This window comes from Bufo bufo, chromosome 4 (assembly GCF_905171765.1).
Source record: "Bufo bufo chromosome 4, aBufBuf1.1, whole genome shotgun sequence".
NCBI lineage: Eukaryota > Metazoa > Chordata > Amphibia > Anura > Bufonidae > Bufo > Bufo bufo.
Window position 1 is genome coordinate 338,358,689 of NC_053392.1, and position 22,658 is coordinate 338,381,346.

Genomic DNA, 22,658 nt, shown 5'->3' on the forward strand with positions numbered 1-22,658 from the left:
CTTATACAACTTACGGAGGGACGAGTCCAGTGAAGCGAAACAGATCAGACAAGAAAAGACAACATCATATTTACAGGAACTAAACTTACCAGTGCTATCGATAGCAGAAAAAGAGGTTTTAATCGCCCCAATAACGTTAGAGGAAGTCGGGAAGGTCCTAAAATCAACCCCTAAAGGAAAGAGCCCAGGACCCGATAGTTTGACAGTTGCTTACTACAAAAATTTCTACCAATATTAGGCCCACACCTTGTTTCCCTCTACAATTCCCTTTTGAGCGGTACTCCATTGCCTACGCAATCTTTGGAAGCACATATCACGGTCTTACCGAAACCAGGCAAGGACCCAAATTTACCATCTAGCTACAGGCCAATTTCTCTGCTTAATGCAGACGGCAAGCTATGGGCAAAAGTTTTGGCCTTCAGAGTCTCTTCCTTACTTAAAGGTCTGATCTCCCCGGAACAGTCTGGCTTTGTGGGGGGCAGAGAGTGCAGGGACAGCACATTCCGGGTTATACAAGCTCAACAATACGCTTTATCCCATGGTCAGAGTATTACCTTTTTAAGCACTGACGCCGAAAAGGCATTTGATAGAGTAGATTGGTAGTACATGACAGCCACTCTACACAAATTTGGTTTTTCTCCTCAATTTGTGACCGCTGTACTGTCCCTGTATTCCTGTCCCACAGCGAAAATACGCATTAATGGTAACCTCACTACCCACTTCAAGATCCGTAATGGGACCCGGCAAGGTTGTCCATTATCACCGACCCTATTCATCCTCTGTTTGGAAACCTTCTTACAGGCCATAAGACAGGATAAAGAAATACAGGGGCTTCGTATTGGTTCTCAAATGCATACAGTAGCGGCGTTTGCCGATGACATGCTTCTATTGCTCTCCAACCCTAGGTTAGCATTTCCTGCGCTTCTTAGACAGTTGGATGGTTTTGGGACCTTGTCCAATTTTAAAATAAATTTTGCCAAGTGTGTGGCCTTAGGTATCAATACCCCACAGTCAACCATAACTTACCTTAAAACAAATTACCCCTTCCAGTGGAAGACAGATAATATTAGCTACCTAGGAGTTCAGATAACAAAAAAAAACAGAGCAACTCTTTTCCAAGAACTACCCCAAACTGCTAGATGATATCAAACTACAACTGAAGGATTTGAAAATACCTTTTTTGACTTGGTTGGGAAGGAAAACGTAATTAAAACATAAGTTTTACCTAAATTATTGTATCTGATGCAGACCTTGCCAGTAGTATTGCCTCGTCACTTTTTAGTTCAAATTAGGAAAATATTCTCCACATTTGTCTGGAATCAAGCCAAACCCAGAATAGCATATAAGAGACTGATACTTCCTAAACACAAAGGGGATTTTGGATTGCCGGATATAAATGGATATTACAGAGCAATCCAAATGAGGTTGCATTCAGAGATAATAAACCTCAAAGTTGAAAAACTAGACTGTCAAATAGCGAGGAAGCAACTAGGGCCTAGGGGGATAGCCTTACTATGGGATACTAGCAGTAAGCCTCCATATAGGGAAGGTATTCCTAGTTCGCTAAAAGGAATGGTAGACTCCTGTTTCAAATTGTCCAAATACCTGCACCACATCAACTGCATCTCACCCTTTACACCCATTAGATATCTGCCTTACTTGTTTAATGCAGACTTTAGGGATGATATGGGACTATGGGCTGCTTTAGGTGATATGGCAGTAGGTGATCTATTGGTAAACCGTCTAGTCCCCAATATACCTTCCTTGAAGTCCACATTCGGGCGGGTCCCCTGGACCTTGACACATCACTCCCAATTTAATAAAATATGCACGCAATACTTAACTAACACGCCGAGCAACTATACCCCCACTTGGTATGATGCGTTTTGGAGCCAGTCAGTGAGCAGAAGAGGTGCAATCTCCCAGCTTTATAACAAAATATTGGAAATAGACTCGGACACCAGACCACAGTGCATTGATCAATGGGCGAAGGAGATGGGTCTTTCTATAGATGAGGACACCTCAGAAAGAATACTTGCACACTCACATGGTTACTCACGTTGTATAAAAATTCAGGTAAATTCTTTTAAAATAGTTTCCAGATGGTACAAAACACCCGACAAACTGCATATTATTACACCCTCATATTCTGCTGATTGCTGGAGATGCGGAGAGGATAGAGGCACCATGTACCATATCTGGTGGTCTTGCCCATCTATTAAGAAATTTTGGGATATGGTCTCTAATAAGGTACAGAGAATATGCACAATAAAATCCCCTATCACCCCATCAGTAGCTCTTCTCAACCTACCTGATTGTAATTATAAACTAGCAAGGCACATACTACCTGCACAATTAATCGCAGAAAATACAATGAGCATTGTCTGAGCCGCAATTAACTAACACACTGGCATTGTCTGAGACGCAATCCACAAAATACAATTACCAAACCTAATGGGCTATCTTAATCACTCACAGACAGAAAACACACATTTTTCCCAACACACAGAAAACACCTCAAAACCCCACACATCCCCATAATGTCTACATCCATGGATAGCTCTAATCTGGGTGAACAACATATCCAAAAATCACCCAGATCCGAGCAGGGGTTCCCGAATTCCATGGAAGTCACATTTGGCCGGCCACAAGCATGGCTTTCCTGCCCAAAACAGTTCCACAGATTTAAGCTGTGCGGCCGGTCTGTCTTCTCCTTCAAAGTTAGTATCGGCCATAATCCTGGGGCAGGAGGCTGGCAAACAGCCCCCTCCAAAACACCGTGGCGAGGTTGGTTTCGCCACAACCGCCAAATAGAACGCGGCCTACTGCTTGGCAATGTAAGAATTATCTTCAAGGGGGCATGATCTGAGATACCCCTCGGCAGATGCTCTGCAGCCTTCACCCATAAAAGCCCCTCCTGATTTGTGAAAGCCAGATCTATATGGGACAATGCATTGACAGAGGTCGAGTGACAGGAGTATTGCTTTGTATCAGGATATAAGTTCCTCCATATTTCCGTCAAGTAATGTGCTTGCGCCCAATATAGTAAAGCGGGGTTGTGCCTGGGAGAAGGCCTAAGTCTATCAAGATTGCTATCTAGTGTGGCATTAAAATCACCCAATATGAACAAGGGAGCTGTAGGCAAAACAACTACTTTGGCCATGATTTGGTCAACCACTTCCCTCTCAAAAGGTGGGGGTATATAAATACCTACTATTAAGACGTCACAACCTCTAATGTTAGCCTGCAACAATACATATTTTCCTGCCGGGTGCACGGACATCAGCTGAAACGGAAGAGTCTTACTGACCAGTATGGAAACTCCTCTAGCGTAATTAGAATAGGTCGCATGATAAACAGATCCCACCCATGGTCTTTTAACCGCCAACACTTTCTGACCCCGGAGGTGAGTTTCCTGAAAAATAAGAACATCGGGGTTATACTTCTTAATGTAATTAAACACTTGCGCTCTTTTAACTTTGTCATTGAGTCCCCGGACATTCCAGGAAATTAGCTTACATAAGGCCATTGTTGCTTAAGAGATATATCCCCTACTCCTCCAGATCCTTCAGCATCACACACACACACACACACACACACACACACATTCCAACTTGTACCTAAAGTAGAACATCCCATTCTGCAAACACCCTGCCCAGACATCCCCAACTCGTCTAAGCTTCTATATCCCTAACCTATCCCTCCTTTTAGTGTAAACTAAGGAAGACCCAGTTTGCCTAAAAAACCCTAAAACATAGTATGAGACCCAAGTCCCTCAAAACTTGTTTAAAATAGAGTGATAACTCTGAACTGAGATTAACCCCTATCAGTATCAAAACTTCCTGGCAGTACTATAGTAACTATACTATCCTGCTACCTGCATGTAAGATCATATCTGTCTCGCAACAGCTAAGGTGTGACACCTAGAGACCAGATTGGTACAAACAGAGCTCCAATAGTGGAGCAGAACATTAGCAGCGGTTCACTGCAATATCATAGTCCACCGCTTCATCTCGGACGCTGTCGATCAATCCAGTCAGCCGCTTCCTCTGGAGTCTGGAAGAATCTGGCTCTGTCTCCCTCTTGGATCCTCAGCTTGGCAGGGTATATCATTGCGTATTTAATTCCCAACTCCCGCAGACGAGTCCTGGCATTTGAAAACTGTCGCCGTTGCTTCTGCACCTTTGCTGTAAAATCAAGATAGAAGGATAACTTCGCAATTTCAATTTGAATGTCCTTCCTTTGTCTGGCGGCCGCCAGAATAGCATCCCGATCCCTGTAGTTTAATATCTTCATTATGAAAGGCCTAGGAGCAGCCCCTGATGGTAAAGGTCTTGTAGGGATCCTATGGGCCCTCTCCACCACAAAACTGGATGACAACTCAATCGGGCACAGTATAGTGCGAATCAATTGCTCAGCGTATGCCTCTGAAGCGGAACCTTCCACCCTTTCGGGTTATCCCAGGATTATGACATTATTCCTTCTATTGCGGTTCTCCGCATCCTCCACTCTGGCAAGAAAGATCTTCACCTGTTGTTGCAGGTTTCTGGTCGTCTCAGACGTGGTATTTACAGAGTCCTCCACATCACCCAGGCGGCGTTCCACCTCTTTAGTGCGGTCTCTCATTTTATCCATATCATGTCTAAGACAATTAATTTCGCTCTGTAAGTGATTAATCTTTGTTGTCAGAGCTGCCTGGCATGCAGCAATGGCAGTCATTATCTTGTCAGTTTGGAGCTCAGCACTTGCAGCGCCACTCTGGTTCAAATCCATCTCAGTCTGGCTCATATTATCTACCACTTCCTTGGCTGGTGTAGAGCTCGCAGATGTCCCTGTTTTGCGGCCCATAGGTGAGATTGATGAATGGCTTCTGCTATTTGCAGGTACAGAGGAGGTGGTGTAATAGGCGACTCTGTAGGCTTTAGATAGAATATTGTAGCCTTCACCAATGATAGTTGCACCTAAGGAGGGGGTATGGACAACAGTACAGTCCTTTATCTACTAGTGGCAGGGCAGTTTCAGGAGACAGCGTTCTCCTTTATGAAAATCACCCTCACAGGCAGACTCCTATTCTGGCTTCTTAGCTTATGTCACTGTGGGGTGCCTAGCCCGTTATCTGGGCTCCGGGCCCCTTGCTTCACCACCCTCCAGAGGCACTTGCAGGAACCCCTTCTCCTCTCTACCTACTCAGGGGTTAACTTCCTTCCCCCTTACTTGCTTGTCACCATGTGCGGCGGGTGGACGCAGGGAGATCAAAACCCTCCTGTACCGGCGACTCCTCAGCTGCACAGCAGAGACGTTTGTAGCCTGCCACCACCGAAGCGCCTCAGGAATCTGGACAGTTCTCACCGATAGGACCTCTGATGCCGCCCGTATCCGCTCCAGCAGCAGCGCTCAGCCGTCTCTCTCTCTCCTCCCAAGATGGCCGCCCTTCGTGCCGAGCAAGCAGCAGTCTCACTCCACACCAGTCACAGGAGTCACAGGAACGCCGCCCAGCGCCTGAAATACCACACTGGGTGCTTCTGTAAGTGTCCACAGTCGCCTCAACATCCTTCAGGGTGGTTAAACATGCAGGTAGCACAGGATTAGATCAGGATGGCAGGGGAGCTCATATAATGTGCGTCCTCACTCCATGCCCGGCAGACCACGCCCCAAATAAATAAAGTATATTTGGAAACTAATTTTTACCCTGCCTCCAACAATGTTGTGTAAAGTATTTATATAGTGGCCAACCCCTTTAACTTCCTCTACAGGATAAATGCCACTTACTGAAGTGAGACAACCCCTATAAATAAATAAATAAATGAATCCGTGCCATTTCCTCATCTCACCAAGCTAGAAGGCCCAAGCAAAGAGAGGTGAGCACCCTCAAAATATTAGAAAGTGAAGTGTGTGCAATAGTGCTATCACACAGTGGGATCCAGCCAGGGCTGTTTGAAGGAATTTGGGGGCCCCAAGCAAAATAGACATGGAGGCCCCCCCCCTCCACGCCCTCCCCACCTTACGCACGCAAAGCCTACAGGAACCACAGTATAGCAATACAGTTTAAGTTCACCCACACTTTATATAAATAAAAAAGGAGGTTTACAGTGCAAATACTGCTGTTGCATTTAATGTGCATGAAATTTGAACAGTGCCATCCACAGATCTCCCCCCTAAACAGTGCCATCCACAGATCCCCCTCTAAACAGTGCCATCCACAGATCCCCCCCTAAACAGTGCCATCCACAGATCCCCCCTAAACAGTGCCATCCACAGATCCCCCCTAAACAGTGCCATCCACAGATCCCCCCTAAACAGTGCCATCCACAGATCCCCCCTAAACAGTGCCATCCACAGATCCCCCCTCCCCTAAACAGTGCCATCCACAGATCTCCCCCCTAAACAGTGCCATCCACAGATCCCTCCTCCCCTAAACAGTGCCATCCACAGATCCACCCTCCCCTAAACAGTGCCATCCACAGATCCCCCTAAACAGTGCCATCCACAGATCCCCCCTAAACAGTGCCATCCACAGATCCCCCTAAACAGTGCCATCCACAGATCCCCCTAAACAGTGCCATCCACAGATCCCCCCTAAACAGTGCCATCCACAGATCCCCCTAAACAGTGCCATCCACAGATCCCCCCTAAACAGTGCCATCCACAGATCCCCCCTAAACAGTGCCATCCACAGATCCCCCCTAAACAGTGCCATCCACAGATCCCCCTAAACAGTGCCATCCACAGATCCCCCCTCCCATAAACAGTGCCATCCACAGATCTGCCCCCTAAACAGTGCCATCCACAGATCCCCCCTCCCCTAAACAGTGCCATCCACAGATCCCCCCTCCCCTAAACAGTGCCATCCACAGATCTCCCCCCTAAACAGTGCCATCCACAGATCCCCCCTCCCCTAAACAGTGCCATCCACAGATCCCCCTCCCCTAAACAGTGCCATCCACAGATCTCCCCCCTAAACAGTGCCATCCACAGATCCCCCTAAACAGTGCCATCCACAGATCCCCCCTAAACAGTGCCATCCACAGATCCCCCCTAAACAGTGCCATCCACAGATACCCCCTAAACAGTGCCATCCACAGATCCCCCCCTAAACAGTGCCATCCACAGATCCCCCCTAAACAGTGCCATCCACAGATCCCCCTCCCCTAAACAGTGCCATGATGTTTAGTGGGAGATCTGTGGATGGCACTGTTTAGGGGAGGGGAGATCTGTGGATGGCACTGTTTAGGGGAGGGGAGATCTGTGGATGGCACTGTAGGGGGATCTGTGGATGGCACTTTAATCAGTAACTACTTTAACTTTAATCATTGCTCATTGCTGAGCTCTTTACTTGGATTATTTGGATATCTTACTTTGTCTTAGCTCCGGTAATAGCAGGCAGTGCGGGGGGCGGCACTCACTCACTGACATCATGCGCCTGCGCCGCCTAGTGGGAGGAGCAGGCGCGTGACGTCAGTGAGTGAGCGCCGCCCCCCGCACTGCCTGCTACTACCGGAGCTAAGACAAAGTAAGATATCCAAATAATCCAAGTAAAGAGCTCAGCAATGAGCAATGATTAAAGTTAAAGTAGTTACTGATTAGTTTATAAATATACTGCTGTGAGCGGCGTGGCCCTGTATATTCTAACCCCCAGGCAAGCATCCCTGTCACCATGGGAACGTCTGGGGGTTAGAATATACCATCGGATTTGAGTTTTTACGATCTCACTGAGCTCGTAAAACTCAGATTCGATGTTATATTCTAACCCCCAGGCAAGCGTCCCCATCACCATGGGAACGCCTGGGGGTTAGAATATACCATCGGATCTTCTGAGTTACTCAGCCTTAAAGAAAGCAAAACAAGCACCGGCTCTGCTTGGCACCGGGCCAGCTCGAGGCCCCAAGCAATTGCTTGTTTTGCCTGTCTGTTAGCGACGGGCCTGGATCCAGCACCCAGTAAGTTCAGGCACCCCAGGGTCACCACTCCTGGGGAACTTCTGCATCTCAGGCTTTCAAACAACTCAGCCCATGGCTTCCATCCAGACTGTCACGTACAGGTAGCCATCAGCTAACCTGCATAACATAACAGACATAATGGTCTCGGACATAACCAATGAGAAAAACAGATGCTACACTTGATCTTAGCCAAAATGCTGGCAGCAAAAAAAAAAAAAGGCAGATTTACTTTAAATCTATGTCTATGCAGGAGATTTGGAGCTGTGTATTAGAAAACAAAGCTTTGGCTGTATCTATTAAGCTTCTTTCACACTGCTGGCAACTTCCGGCAAGAGTTCTGTCAGACTGTTCCAGCAGAGAACAACCTGCTGGAGCTCTTTGGATCTGGAATTCCCAGCGGAGATCTGGCTGCTACCCAGCAAATATGCTGGGATTTGGCTGGACAAAGATAGCTATGTCTCTCGAATCTAGCATAACAATGTATACTTGGTAGCTGATTTCTCTCTGAAGGCAGTTTGCACAAGGTGGGAGGCTGTAAGTCATATCAGTGATCTTTGAAACAACTTGCAGGCAGATCAGTTGCTATGTTGATGTGACACAGAGTAGAAACTAATGAGAGTGCCTGCAATCTGTATACAGCACTGCAGAGGACTTTGAGAGTAAGGGTAAATACATTATAATCAGGAGATCCTTCACACGCCAATAGCATTGTTGAATTTTGTAGCAACTTCTCTCTTTTGTCAAAGCCCCTTGCAATTTAATTAACCTCAATGTTAACATGATATGTACACTAATCCTACAGTTATTTGTTAAGCCACTGCCTCTTTTTGCTAACCTACAGATGGTAGAAGAGGTGACAGATAGGAGATAGTTGTGTAGCACCCCAGGAGAACTACTGCAAAGGGTTAACTAAAGCTAAAAGGGTTAATGCCATGTTATTGAGTTAAATGTTATGATTTGTTGTGCCTTGTGCCCTAATAGCAACTTTCTTATCATACTAACCCTAAAGGAAGGAGATAAGAAGGTTCAGAAGTCAGTGCAAGCTTCAGACAACAACATATTTGCACATTTATGGCATTAAGAGTTTTCTGCTGTGAAAAGGGAATATTGCTTCAGCACCTACCACATTTTGAGATGGACTGGCCATCCTAATCTACAAATCTGCACCCCTCAGCCTGGGAGTTGCAGGAGGAGTTAACAGGGACCTCACTGCATGCCTGTGCTTTTGTTGGCAGATTGCAAAGTGTTCTTAGAAAGAGAGACAGGGAGTACTGCAATTACCATCATTGTTGCTGTCTATACCCTGCTATTGGGAGGTCTATATTGTGTTTTCTTTTGGAACTGTGCCTTTTACTGTTGTGTGCACTACTGTTCCCATCTTCAAGTCAGTAAAGAAAGACCTTCTTTATTGCAACCTAAGGGCCTGATTATTGAGTCCTCCATCTGTTGGCCTCTGACTCTGCCCAGCTGGCACATCATGCCAAATACCTAACTTAAAGTGCACAGCCACTACCACCAAGCAGGAGCCCCAGTACCAGGGTGTGCCCAAAGCAAGAACTGGTAAGTTCTCCAGTCACTGCATGGCCCCAGGGAGTGCCAGAGGGAACATTGCCACTGTGAACTTTGAGTACCACTACTACCACCACCAGCATAGCCACTAACACTTGTAAGGGATCACTCTCTCTCAGGGGGTCGCAGTCACAGACTTTTTCGCAGACAACTGGATTTAATGTCCAAACTGGTGCTTTATTGTGGCACTTCAGCATCCACACAAACATAAGCATCAAAATGAAATAAACACCTGCCCATCTGGGCTCTAACTAATACACAGTAGTTTTCCCTGACTCACCTCTAAGCACAGGTTTACACACAGGGTCACAGGCTCCAAGCCTTAGGAGATCCGGTCATCAAACACAAGTCCATACGGGGAAGAGGTTCGGCTTTGTGTAGCCTCGTGGACCCTCGGCCCTTCTGGCTGAGACCACCCAGAGCCTCACTAGGCCTCTGCTTCCAAGTCCTCTCTTTTCACAGACTGACACACAGAGGGTTGGTTTTATGCCTCCTTGATTACAGCAGTCCTCACCTGAGATGACCTCAGGCTAGGGGAAAACCTGCCGTGGAATGGGGGTGGACTGGGAAGGTCCCACTACCAAACCTACCTGTCCAATCCAAATAAAATCCAGCCCTTGTACTCCAACAAAACATATCTCCAGCAACTATGTTTGCTGAAGCCAGCGCCATCCTCCTGGATTTTACTTATCTCACCCAGTTGAGGAACCTGGGTGAGATATACATCCATTCCAGGACTTTTACTATACACCTCGCCACATACTCCTCCCATCTTCATTTCCCCTGAGGGGTCGCTGTAGTTGCCAAGACTGTAAGTAGAGATGAGCGAATCGACTTTGGATTAAACATCCAAAGTCGATTCGCATAAAACTTTGTTTCAATACTGTACGGAGCGAGTGCTCCATACAGTATTAGAATGCATTGGCTCAGATGAGCCGAAGTTATTACTTCGAGAAGTCTCGCGAGACTTTGCATAATAACTTCAGAAATTGATTTATACTGTAAAAAAACATTTCCCGAACTCTGGTTTGGTTCCAAGTGGTACCTATTTACATTGTAGCGGCAATGCAGTAAAAATACAACTTCCTCTTCAGGGTTGGACTGAGGTTCCTTTTCTCCTGGACCTTTAGGGCCCAATATGGTATCAACGTCTGCGCCCACTAGAAGATCATCTGGTAATCTGGTGAGCCACTTCAATTCTGGATATGAGATAGATAGATGATAGATATGAAAATGCACTGTACGGTTACTATATTACATCTAGCAGCTAATAACGGATATTGGCCCCATTTCTTATTGCATCCACAGGTTGGAAGTTTTCAATCTGCGAGGCAAAAAAAGATTTGCAGATGCATATTAGCACATGACATCATGTCCTTCCATGACATCACAATGATGGCCTTTGCACAAAAACACCAAACACTATTGGAGCTGCTCAATCCTTTGCAGGAGGGTGACTTGCCAGTCAAAGGCTATAGCAGGTATGTATGGAGGTACCCCAACAGCCTCTATGCTCACAGGAAACACTGGGGGAATAAATTACTGGAGATAGATTTTTTTTTTTTTTTACTTGTTTTTCCCCTCAATCTGCACTCAATACACCATACTGAGAAAGTGAAAGAATAGCAATTATTACAAATGTATTAAAAAGGAAAGGTAAAATTTTTCATGGGCATAAGTATTCGGACCATTTGCTATGACACTGGAAATTTAGCTCTGGGGCCTTCCGTTTTCTTGATAATTTACAATTTGATTGGATTATGAGAAATTTAGTTGATTGGACATGATTTGGAAAGATACACCCCTGTCTACATAATGTCTCACAGCTGACTATGCATATCAGAGCAAAAACCAAAAAATTCAACCTGGAGTTTCCAAAGAAGCAACTAAAGAACTCTCAGACTGTGAAAAACAAGATTCTCTAATCTGATGAAACAAAGACTGAACTTTTTGGCCTGAATTTTAAGAATCATGAAACCAGCCACTGCCCATCACCTGTCCAATAACATGCCTACAGTGAAGCAGGGTGGTTGCAGCATCATGCTGTGTTTTTTTTTTTCAGTAGCTTTTACAGGGAGACGGGTCAGGATTGGGTTAAAACCTAAAGGAACAAACTACAGAGAGACTCTTAATGAAAACCTTATCCAGAGTGTTCTTAATTCAGACTGGGTCAAAGGTTCACATTTCAAAGAGACTATGACCCTAAGCACCCAGCCATGACAACACAGGAGTGGCTTAGGGACGACTCTGTGAATGTCCTTGAGTGGCCCTACTGGAGCCCTGACTTGAACCCAATTGAACTTCTCTGGAGAGACCTAAAAATGTCTGTCCACTCATGTTCTCCATGCTGACAAAGAGGATCTGTAGAGAAGAATGGCAGAAAATCCCCAAATCCAGGTGTGCAAACCTTGTGGCATCATACCCAAGAAAACTGGAGGCTGTAGTGTAAAGGTGCTTCAACTAAGTACAAAATAAATGCTCTTATGTCAATTCAATATTTTAGTTTTTCCTTTTCAAATAGAGAATTCTGTTCTCATTTTGTCATTATGGGGTATTAAAGGGCATCTGTCAGCAGATTTGCACCTATGAAACCCCCTGACCTTTTGCATGTGTGCTTGGCAGCTGAAGGTATCTGAGTTGGTCCCATGTTCATATGTCCCGCATTGCTGAGAAACATTATGTTTAAATATATGCAAATAAGCCCCTAGGGACAAAGGGGGCATTGGCGTTACACCTAGAGGCACTGCTCTGTTTGCAACTGCCACACCCCCTGCACTTTTATTGACATGGCAGACTTGATAACATTTTCACTGCCTGGCCCTGTCAATCAAAATGGAGAGGATGTGGCAGTTACAATAGATAGATAGATAAAAATAGAAAAAAGGGCAGCACTCCAAAAAATAAAATAGAAAAAAACTTAATTCACCCATGTGGTACAGTGACGTTTCAGCTCAACAATTTTCTCAAGCAAAGTAACATAGTAGCCTTTCTCAAGCAAAGTAACATAGTAACATAGTACATAAGGCCGAAAAAAGACATTTGTCCATCCAGTTCGGCCTGTTATCCTGCAAGTTGATCCAGAGGAAGGCAAAAAAAAAATAATGTGAGATAGAAGCCAATTTTCCCCACTTTAGGGGAATAAAAAATTCCTTCCCGACTCCATTCAGGCAATCAGAATAACTCCCTGGATCAATGACCCCTATCTAGTAGCTATAGCCTGTAATATTATTAAGCTCCAGAAATACATCCAGGCCCCTCTTGAATTCCTTTATTGTACTCACCATCACCACCTCCTCAGGCAGAGAGTTCCATAGTCTCACTGCTCTTACCGTAAAGAATCCTTTTCTATGTTTGTGTACAAACCCTCTTTCCTCCAGACGCAGAGGATGTCCCCTTGTCACAGTCACAGTCCTGGGGATAAATAGATGATGGGATAGATCTCTGTACTGACCCCTGATATATTTATACATATTAATTAGATCTCCCCTCAGTCGTCTTTTTTCTAAAGTGAATAACCCTAATTTTGATAATCTTTCAGGGTACTGTAGTTGCCCCATTCCAGTTATTACTTTAGTTGCCCTCCTCTGGACCCTCTCCAGCTCTGCTATGTCTGCCTTGTTTACAGGAGCCCAGAACTGTACACAGTACTCCATGTGTGGTCTGACTAGCGATTTGTAAAGTGGTAGGACTATGTTCTTATCACGGGCATCTATGCCCCTTCTGATGCAACACATTATCTTATTGGCCTTGGCAGCAGCTGCCTGACACTGTTTTTTGCAGCTTAGTTTGCTGTTTATTAAAATTCCTAGATCCTTTTCCATGTCAGTGTTACCGAGTGTTTTATCATTTAGTATGTACGGGTGACTTGCATTATTCCTTTCCATGTGCATAACTTTACATTTGTCAGTGTTAAACCTCATCTGCCACTTATCTGCCCAAGCATCCAATCTATCCAGATCCCTCTGTAGTAGTATACTGTCCTCTTGAGTGTAAATTACTTTACACAGTTTAGTGTCATCTGTGAAAATTGATACTTTACTATGCAAGCCTTCTACGAGATCATTAATAAATATATTGAAGAGAATAGGGCCCAATACTGACCCCTGAGGTACCCCACTAGTGACAGTGACCCAATCTGAGTGTGTACCACTAATAACCACCCTCGGTTTTCTATCATTGAGCCAGTTACTTACCCACATACAGATGTTTTCTCCCAGTCCGAGCATTCTCATTTTATATACTAACCTTTTATGTGGTACAGTGTCAAATGCTTTGGAGAAGTCCAGATTTACGACATCCATTGATTCGCCGCTGTCAAGTCTAGAACTTACCTCCTCATAGAAACTGATTAAATTAGTTTGGCATGACCGATCCCTAACGATGGCGTTATTTGCTTATTTCCGTTGAGATGCTCTAAGATAGCATCTCTCAGAAAACCTTCAAACAGTTTACCCACAACAGATGTTAAACTTACCGGCCTATAGTTTCCAGGCTCTGTTTTTGGACCCTTTTTGAATATTGGCACCACATTTGCCATGCACCAATCCTGTGGAACATTCCCTGTCAGTCCGCAAATATCAGAAATAAGGGTCTGGCTATGACATTACTTAATTCCCTTAGGATACGGGGGTGTATGCCATCCGGTCCTGGCGATTTGTCTATTTTAATCTTTTTAAGTCGCTGATGTACTCTTCCTGGGTCAGACAGGACACTTTTAATGGGGAATTTATTTTTACATTCTGCATGTCATCTGACAGTTTATTTTCCTCAGTGAATACACTGGAGAAAAAAATATTTAACAGTTTTGCTTTCTCCTCGTCGCTCTCTGCGACTCCCCCCTCATTACTCTTTAAAGGGCCGACACCTTCAGATTTATACTTTTTAACATTTATATAATTGAAGAACATTTTAGGGTTAGTTTTACTCTCTTTGGCAATTAATCTCTCGTTTGGCCGCTTTTATTTGTTTTTTACATGTTCTATTTTTTTCCTTATAGTTTTTCAGTGCTTCCGTGCTACCCTCCTGTTTTAGTGATTTATATGCTTTCTTTTTGTCATTTATTGCTTTCTTTACAGTTCTATTTATCCACATTGGTTTCTTTTTGTTCCTTAACCTTTTATTCCCATACGGTATGTACCTCTCACAATGAGATTTTAGGATGTTTTTAAAGATATCCCATTTTGTGGCTGTATTTTTATTTTTGAGGACTTTGTCCCAGTTAGTTAGGCCTATGGCCTCTCTTAGTTGGCTAAATTTAGCTTTTTTGAAGTTTGGTATTTTTGTTCCTCCCTGTAGAAATGCTCTTTTGAATGACAATTGGAAGGTTATTACTTTATGGTCACTATTTCCCAGGTGTCCCCCAACCTGCACGTCTGTTGTTCTGTCAGGTCTATTGGTTAATACTAAGTCCAGTATGGCCGTCCCTCTAGTCGGGTCCTGAACCAGTTGGGAGAGATAATTGTCTTTGGTTATTGCCAAGAACCTGTTTCCTTTATGAGATATACAAGTTTTAGTTTCCCAGTCTATATCTGGGTAGTTGAAGTCCCCCATAATAACCACCTCATTATGATTTGCCGCCTCGTCTATTTCGTTTAGTAGTAGATTTTCTGTGGACTCTGGTATATTAGGTGGTTTATAGTAAACTCCTATTAGTAATTTATTGTTGTTTTTAGCTCCATGTATCTCTACCCACAGTGACTCCACATGTTCATGTCCCTCACTTATATCTTCACGGAGTGTGGGCTTTAGACAGGACTTTACATAAAAGCAAACCCCTCCCCCTCTCCGGTTTTGACGATTCTTTCTAAACAGACTGTAACCTTGTACATTAACTGCCCAGTCATAGCTATCATCCAGCCATGTCTCAGTTATTCCCACTATGTCATAGTTCTCCTCACACATTACTAATTCCAGCTCCCCAGTTTTATTAGTCAGGCTTCTGGCATTAGTATACATACATTTGAGAGGTTTATGTATATTTTTTACCCTACACCTTTCCTTCTGAACTGTTCTAGTCCTTCCTTCCATTCCTCCCACTACCTTGCCCCCGGTCTCTATCTGCACTATCTTCCCCTCCTATAGTATAATTTCCCTCCCCCCCCCAGTCCCTAGTTTAAACACTCCTCCAACCTTCTAGCCATCTTTCTCCCAAGCACAGCTGCCCCTTCCCCATTGAGGTGCAGCCCGTCCCTACGATAGAGCCTGTAGCCGATAGAGAAGTCGGCCCAGTTCTCCAGGAACCCAAACCCCTCCTTCCTACACCAGTTCTTGAGCCACTTGTTAATCTCCCTAATCTCCCACTGCCTTTCTTGTGTGGCTCGTGGTACAGGCAGTATTTCGGAAAATACTACCTTTGAGGTCCTTGCCCTAAGCTTTTGACCTAAATCCCTGAAATAATTTTTAAGGACTCTACACCTACCCCTAACTTTGTCATTGGTTCCGATATGGACCATGACCGCTGAATCTTCTCTACAAGGACAAAGTGCTCAGTATATATAGCATGGTGGATTGCATACATGATTACTGATTAATTATTCAATAAATAAAAAGAAAATGCTTACATAGTGTACAATAATCATACAGTGAAATAAAAATAGTGGACAAGAATCAAACATACATGATTACAACAATTCATTAAAAAGTGAAATAATAGAAAGAATGATCTATTAGATAGAATAATAATAGATGATTGTTGAGACGTGTCTTCATGTCAGTGGAGGTCTCACCCACATACATCAGTTTACAGGGACATAAAAAATACGTAAATAAGAAAATCGGAATCACAGGTATGATGGAAACGAATTTGATGTGAAACACCAGTTACAGGATGGATAAAGGTTCCGCCTTTTTGTATGTGTCAGCAATTGATTGTGATTCCGATTTTGTTATTTACGTACTTTTATGTCCCTGTAAACTGATGTATGTGGGTGAGACCTCCACTGACATGAAGACACGTCTCAACAATCATCGTTATACGATACGCAAAAGACGTCTTGATTTGCCAGTTTCCACTTGTGTGACTTCAAACATACTGAAAGTGATTTAAAATGTTGCATTATCGATCATGTCCCTATGCCAAGGAGGGGTGGTAATAGAGTTAATATGCTAAAGAAAAAAGAATTATTGTGGATTTATAAGCTGAATACACTTAAACCTTCTGGTCTTAATATTGATTATAAAATCGGGAATATATTGTGAATGGTTGTTTGCCCTTTTGTCCCTTGTGAGTCGTCACCTCTACTCCTGTGTAGTGGGTGTTTTTTTTTAGGATGAATATTTAGGATATTTATGGTGATTTAATTCACTTTTTCTTTCTCTTGTAGATGATGTGTTGAAGAACAATGACGGGAGGAGCAACATGAATTATAAATACACTTGCCAGATGTCTTTGGTTTTGCAGTGCTAATTATTTGCTATATGATCTGCTGCAGCTCCTGGGTTGTGCTGTTAATATATGTTATAACATTTTTATCACCTGTTGCCTTTACAATATACAAAGGAGATCTCTCATGAGCTATTTTTGGAGTGGTAGATTCACGAGGTGGACCTACGACAGTTGTCCCATAAATATGGGAACAGCTGTAGGGTCTATTCCTCACTTTGGGAGGGGGGTTGTGTGACAGATGGTATACACTCCTGTGTCCCTTTGGATTCCTTTTCGCCATAGGCTCTCATTTGAACTATGAGTCTATATATGTATACGGGTGTTGGATTGTCTGACCAGTAATTGAAATGGCGCGGTATGTCACTTCTACTCATACTGCGCTTGCGCCAATATATCCTTATAGTTTGCCTTTTTCAATATGGCTACCGCAACCTTGTGCTCATGCTCCAACAGCGGCATCACAAAACAACGTCATTGCAATTAAGGGCGGAACCCGGGCATGCGCAGTTGTGATCTCTACACGCCAAGTTTGGCGCGGTCTGCACACTCAGCCGCTGCACATATGGTTGGTGTATTTTTAAACCTCCCCATCTTAATTTAACACATCATGATTATTGCACACGTCACTTTATTTTCACATATGTTATGAATTGGTCTTAATTTTCAATTATATGAAATATTGCTCTTTTTATTCTATCTATTATTTCACTTTTTAATGAATTGTTGTAATCACTTATGTTTGATTCTTGTCCACTATTTTTATTTCACTGTATGATTATTGTACAATATGTAAGCATTTTCTTTTTATTTATTGAATAATTAATCAAAATCAGTAATCAAGTATGCAATCCATCATGCTATATATACTGAGCACTTTGTCCTTGTACTTTGCTTGAGAAAGGTTATATTGTTAAGCTGAAACGACGCTGTACCACATGGGTGAATAAAGTTTTTTTCAATTTAATTTTTTGGAGTGCTGCCCTTTTTTCTATTTTATACCTTGGGTAATTGCTTATTTTCCTTGGGCTGGCACCCGTAGTTATTTTTCTTTTTTGTGCCAGTGCTGCCTTTTTTTTTCTATTTTTTATAGATAGATAGATAGATAGATAGATAGATAGACAAAGTGTACTATACGGCCACTTTATTACAGATGCCTATCTAGTAGCTAATAGCTGATGTTAGCCCCTTTCAAATTGTGTCCAGAGGATCCAGTGAGTGGGAAGTTTTCAGTTTTGGAGGCAATTAAAGGGGCTTTCCACAGCTTAAAAGACAGCAGATAGGCTGCTGCATATGCAAAAGAACACATGACATCACAGCATTCCATGATATCACAATGAAGTCCCTTGTATAAAACTCCAAACACTACTGGGGCTGCTAGTGGGTATGGAACCACTATGTAAACCAACCAGCTTGACTTTGTCCTTAATCTAAGGGCGTTATCCTGACAGTCCCCTGGAATTCACTCATTAACCCTTGTACAGAGATCTGGTCTGCACTGCATTGGAGCCACCAGACTGCTAACTTTTGGAGTAGTCCCGTTATGGTTGACCCAGAGTCAGAGACACCGGTGTGGAGCACTGACAGATCAGGTAAAACTCAGAGGTAAAACAGTCCAAGGTTTGGGCAGGCAGAGTTCATGCAAACATGTGAAACAGGTCCGATGTCAGAGCTGGCAGCAGAGGGTCACAACGGTAAACAGGCACAGGTTAGGCAGCGGTGGGTTAGAATGCAGAAAACAGGACAGAAGGTCGGTACACCCAACAGGAGATCGGTACACAGGCAGAAAACAGAGAACAAGCACCTCAGCATGGAGTTTACCAAACTAGGAACCCAATTGCTTAGACAAGGAAATTAGGTCAGCAGCACAGTGTTAGGGCTTGTTTACATGACAGTTGTCCCTCTGTGCCTGTGCTGTGGACCGCAAATTGCGATCCGTCCGTTCCGCAAAAATATAGAGAAAGTTCTATCTTTTTGCGGTGCGGAGGCACGGAACGGAACCCACAGAAGCACTCCGTAGTACTTCCGTAGGGTTCCGTTTCGTGCTTCCGCTCCGCATCTCCGGATTTGCGGACCCATTCAAGTGAATGGGTTCGCATCCGTGATGCAGAATGCACACGGCTGGTGCCCCGTATTGCGGGTCGCCGTATGCAGGCCGCAATACAGCAACGGCCGTGTGAATGAGCCCTGATAGCAGAAGCTGATTAGCAAATTGGAAATAGCCTAGCAGCAGAGCCAACAAAAGTATAAACCCTTGCAGTACTGCAGATGAGATGAAGTTCAATGAAGAGACACAGGATGAGTGTAGTGGCGCTTATGCCTGCCCATAAAAGCAGGGCAGCGGCAGGCACGAGTTGCCAACGTAATATATACCTCCAGGGACACGTAGATTTGTTTCCCAATATGAGAAGGGATGAAAAGGAGATTATTATGTTACTAGGATTTTTCATACATGTACTATATTCTAAAAAGGTTTCAGGGTTTGGTATCTACAGTCTCCTGATTAACGTATTAGCTTTTGTACATTGTACACTGCGTGCAGAATTATTAGGCAAATGAGTATTTTGACCACATCATCCTCTTTATGCATGTTGTCTTACTCCAAGCTGTATAGGCTCGAAAGCCTACTACCAATTAAGCATATTAGGTGATGTGCATCTCTGTAATGAGAAGGGGTGTGGTCTAATGACATCAACACCCTATATTAGGTGTGCATAATTATTAGGCAACTTCCTTTCCTTTGGCAAAATGGGTCAAAAGAAGGACTTGACAGGCTCAGAAAAGTCAAAAATAGTGAGATATCTTGCAGAGGGATGTAGCACTCTTAAAATTGCAAAGCTTCTGAAGCGTGATCATCGAACAATCAAGCGTTTCATTCAAAATAGTCAACAGGGTCGCAAGAAGCGTGTGGAAAAACCAAGGCGCAAAATAACTGCCCATGAACTGAGAAAAGTCAAGCGTGCAGCTGCCAAGATGCCACTTGCCACCAGTTTGGCCATATTTCAGAGCTGCAACATCACTGGAGTGCCCAAAAGCACAAGGTGTGCAATACTCAGAGACATGGCCAAGGTAAGAAAGGCTGAAAGACGACCACCACTGAACAAGACACACAAGCTGAAACGTCAAGACTGGGCCAAGAAATATCTCAAGACTGATTTTTCTAAGGTTTTATGGACTGATGAAATGAGAGTGAGTCTTGATGGGCCAGATGGATGGGCCCGTGGCTGGATTGGTAAAGGGCAGAGAGCTCCAGTCCGACTCAGACGCCAGCAAGGTGGAGGTGGAGTACTGGTTTGGGCTGGTATCATCAAATATGAGCTTGTGGGGCCTTTTCGGGTTGAGGATGGAGTCAAGCTCAACTCCCAGTCCTACTGCCAGTTTCTGGAAGACACCTTCTTCAAGCAGTGGTACAGGAAGAAGTCTGCATCCTTCAAGAAAAACATGATTTTCATGCAGGACAATGCTCCATCACACGCGTCCAAGTACTCCACAGCGTGGCTGGCAAGAAAGGGTATAAAAGAAGAAAATCTAATGACATGGCCTCCTTGTTCACCTGATCTGAACCCCATTGAGAACCTGTGGTCCATCATCAAATGTGAGATTTACAAGGAGGGAAAACAGTACACCTCTCTGAACAGTGTCTGGGAGGCTGTGGTTGCTGCTGCACGCAATGTTGATGGTGAACAGATCAAAACACTGACAGAATCCATGGATGGCAGGCTTTTGAGTGTCCTTGCAAAGAAAGGTGGCTATATTGGTCACTGATTTGTTTTTGTTTTGTTTTTGAATGTCAGAAATGTATATTTGTGAATGTTGAGATGTTATATTGGTTTCACTGGTAAAAAATAAATAATTGAAATGGGTATATATTTGTTTTTTGTTAAGTTGCCTAATAATTATGCACAGTAATAGTCACCTGCACACACAGATATCCCCCTAAAATAGCTAAAACTAAAAACTACTTCCAAAAATATTCAGCTTTGATATTAATGAGTTTTTTGGGTTCATTGAGAACATGGTTGTTGTTCAATAATAAAATTAATCCTCAAAAATAATAATTCTGCACTCCCTGTAGAAACATTATTAGCTGGGTCACACTAACCAGGATAGGTGTGAGGGATAAGGCATCCTGCTGCAACATCCCCTGTGGTGTTTGGGGAGAACTTCTCAGAAATAACAGTGACTGAGCACTGCGGAAGACTTTCTGTAATGCAAAGTGCTGTTGAGAGACCAACCAGTCCTCCTCCAATTACTGCCACTTGTATCTTTTGCGCTGACCTGTGGGGAAACATTTTGTATTAGCCTTATTATTGAAGGGGTTTTCCGAAACCATTGACGATAAGCATACATTATATAGCGGCTATGCTTGTTATCACAGCTCAGCCCCATTCACTTCAATGGGGCTGAGCTGTGCCTAGGCTATGAGAGCGATGAACGTGACGTCACATGGCCTAGGCTAAGCTGCGAAAAGGCTGTAGCTTTACTGTGAGTGCCGTTTTTTCTCAAACAGCTGATCAGCAGGGGTCCCGGGTGTTGGACCCCCACCGATCAGATACTGATGACGTATTTAGAGGATAGGTCATCAGTATTAAAGTCTTGAAAAAATCCCTTTAATAAAAGAAAAAAAAATGGTACAGAATACATAGAGAGATGCAAATAAAAGAGCAATGTAAATCTAGAATAGATAAAAAGTTCTGTACTACTATAAATGCATGTTACAAGGTTGCAACATATAATGTGCCCACACTTTATAGTAAACTATACATAGGGGCAGATTTATTAATCTTGTCTAAAATGTAGACAGGCAGTGTAAAAATCCCCCAACTTTATCACAGGGGCCATTTTGGAGCAGAATGGCACATCTTAAACAATAAGCCATGGCCCTCAACTGGAGTCGAGGTGTAGTGGGTTATTCCTTCTGGCTTACTTGCTTTATAAATGTCTAAAATGAGATGTACCAAATTACTGCAGAATTCAGGGGCAGCCAACAATCTTAAGGCCTATTTCACACTTCAGTGATTTGGTCAGTGATTTCCATTAGTTATTGTGAGCCAAAACCAGATGTGGAGCCTACACAGAGATCAGGTATAATGGAAAGATTTACAGCTGTTTTGTGTTTTGGTTTTGGCTCAAAATCACTGATGGCATCACTGACCCAACACTGACTAAGTGAACTAGGCCTAAATGTGGTCCATTGTGTTGCAGTTCTGAGAATACAGAAAGAAACCTTCTTGATACCTATATTCAGTAAAGACTGGAACGTAACACAAGTAGTCAGGTTCGTGTAAAGCAGTATTTCTCAACTCCAGTCCTCAGGACCCACCTGCCAGTCATGTTTTCAGGATTTCCTTAGTATTGAGCAGGTGATATAATTAGTGTCAGTGCATCAGGACTTATCACAGGTATTCATTCTGTGGGATATTCTCAAATCATGACCGGTAGGTGTGTCCTGAGGACTGGAGTTGAGAAAGTATAGGTCATAAAACGTTAATTGAACATTAGACGTCTGCTGACCTAGAAAACGGGACCATTGTGGTTCTTTTCCTTATAATGCAGGACATACTGTATATTTGAATGAAAAGCTATGGTTTTTAACCTGTAGGATCCCAGTGCTGTTCATGTATGGTGCTGCAGGACGTGACTTGAGTCCAGGCGCCGTACAGGTAAGGCGCTCTGATCGGGTGCAGGAGCCTCCGCCAACTTGTTCAGCAGTACTGACCCCGGCATACACAGGGTTTGCGGAGGGTACTGGCTCCATCCCTGTTCCCGCG

At 43.7% G+C, this 22,658-nt stretch overlaps 1 protein-coding gene across 2 annotated transcripts in view; it reads right to left on the minus strand.

Annotated features, from left to right (window-relative positions):
* The window catches only part of DDO (D-aspartate oxidase), a 60,657-nt gene that overhangs the window by 28,720 nt on the left and 9,279 nt on the right, over positions 1–22,658 (minus strand). Inside the window, exon 2 of one of the 2 annotated variants that reach the window (XM_040428874.1) lies at positions 20,990–21,165. The exons of the other annotated variant lie outside the window; for it this stretch is intronic. Within the exon in view, the coding sequence (XP_040284808.1) occupies positions 20,990–21,165 (176 nt within the window). The remainder of the gene's footprint in view (positions 1–20,989; positions 21,166–22,658) is intronic. 2 annotated transcript variants of the gene reach the window in all.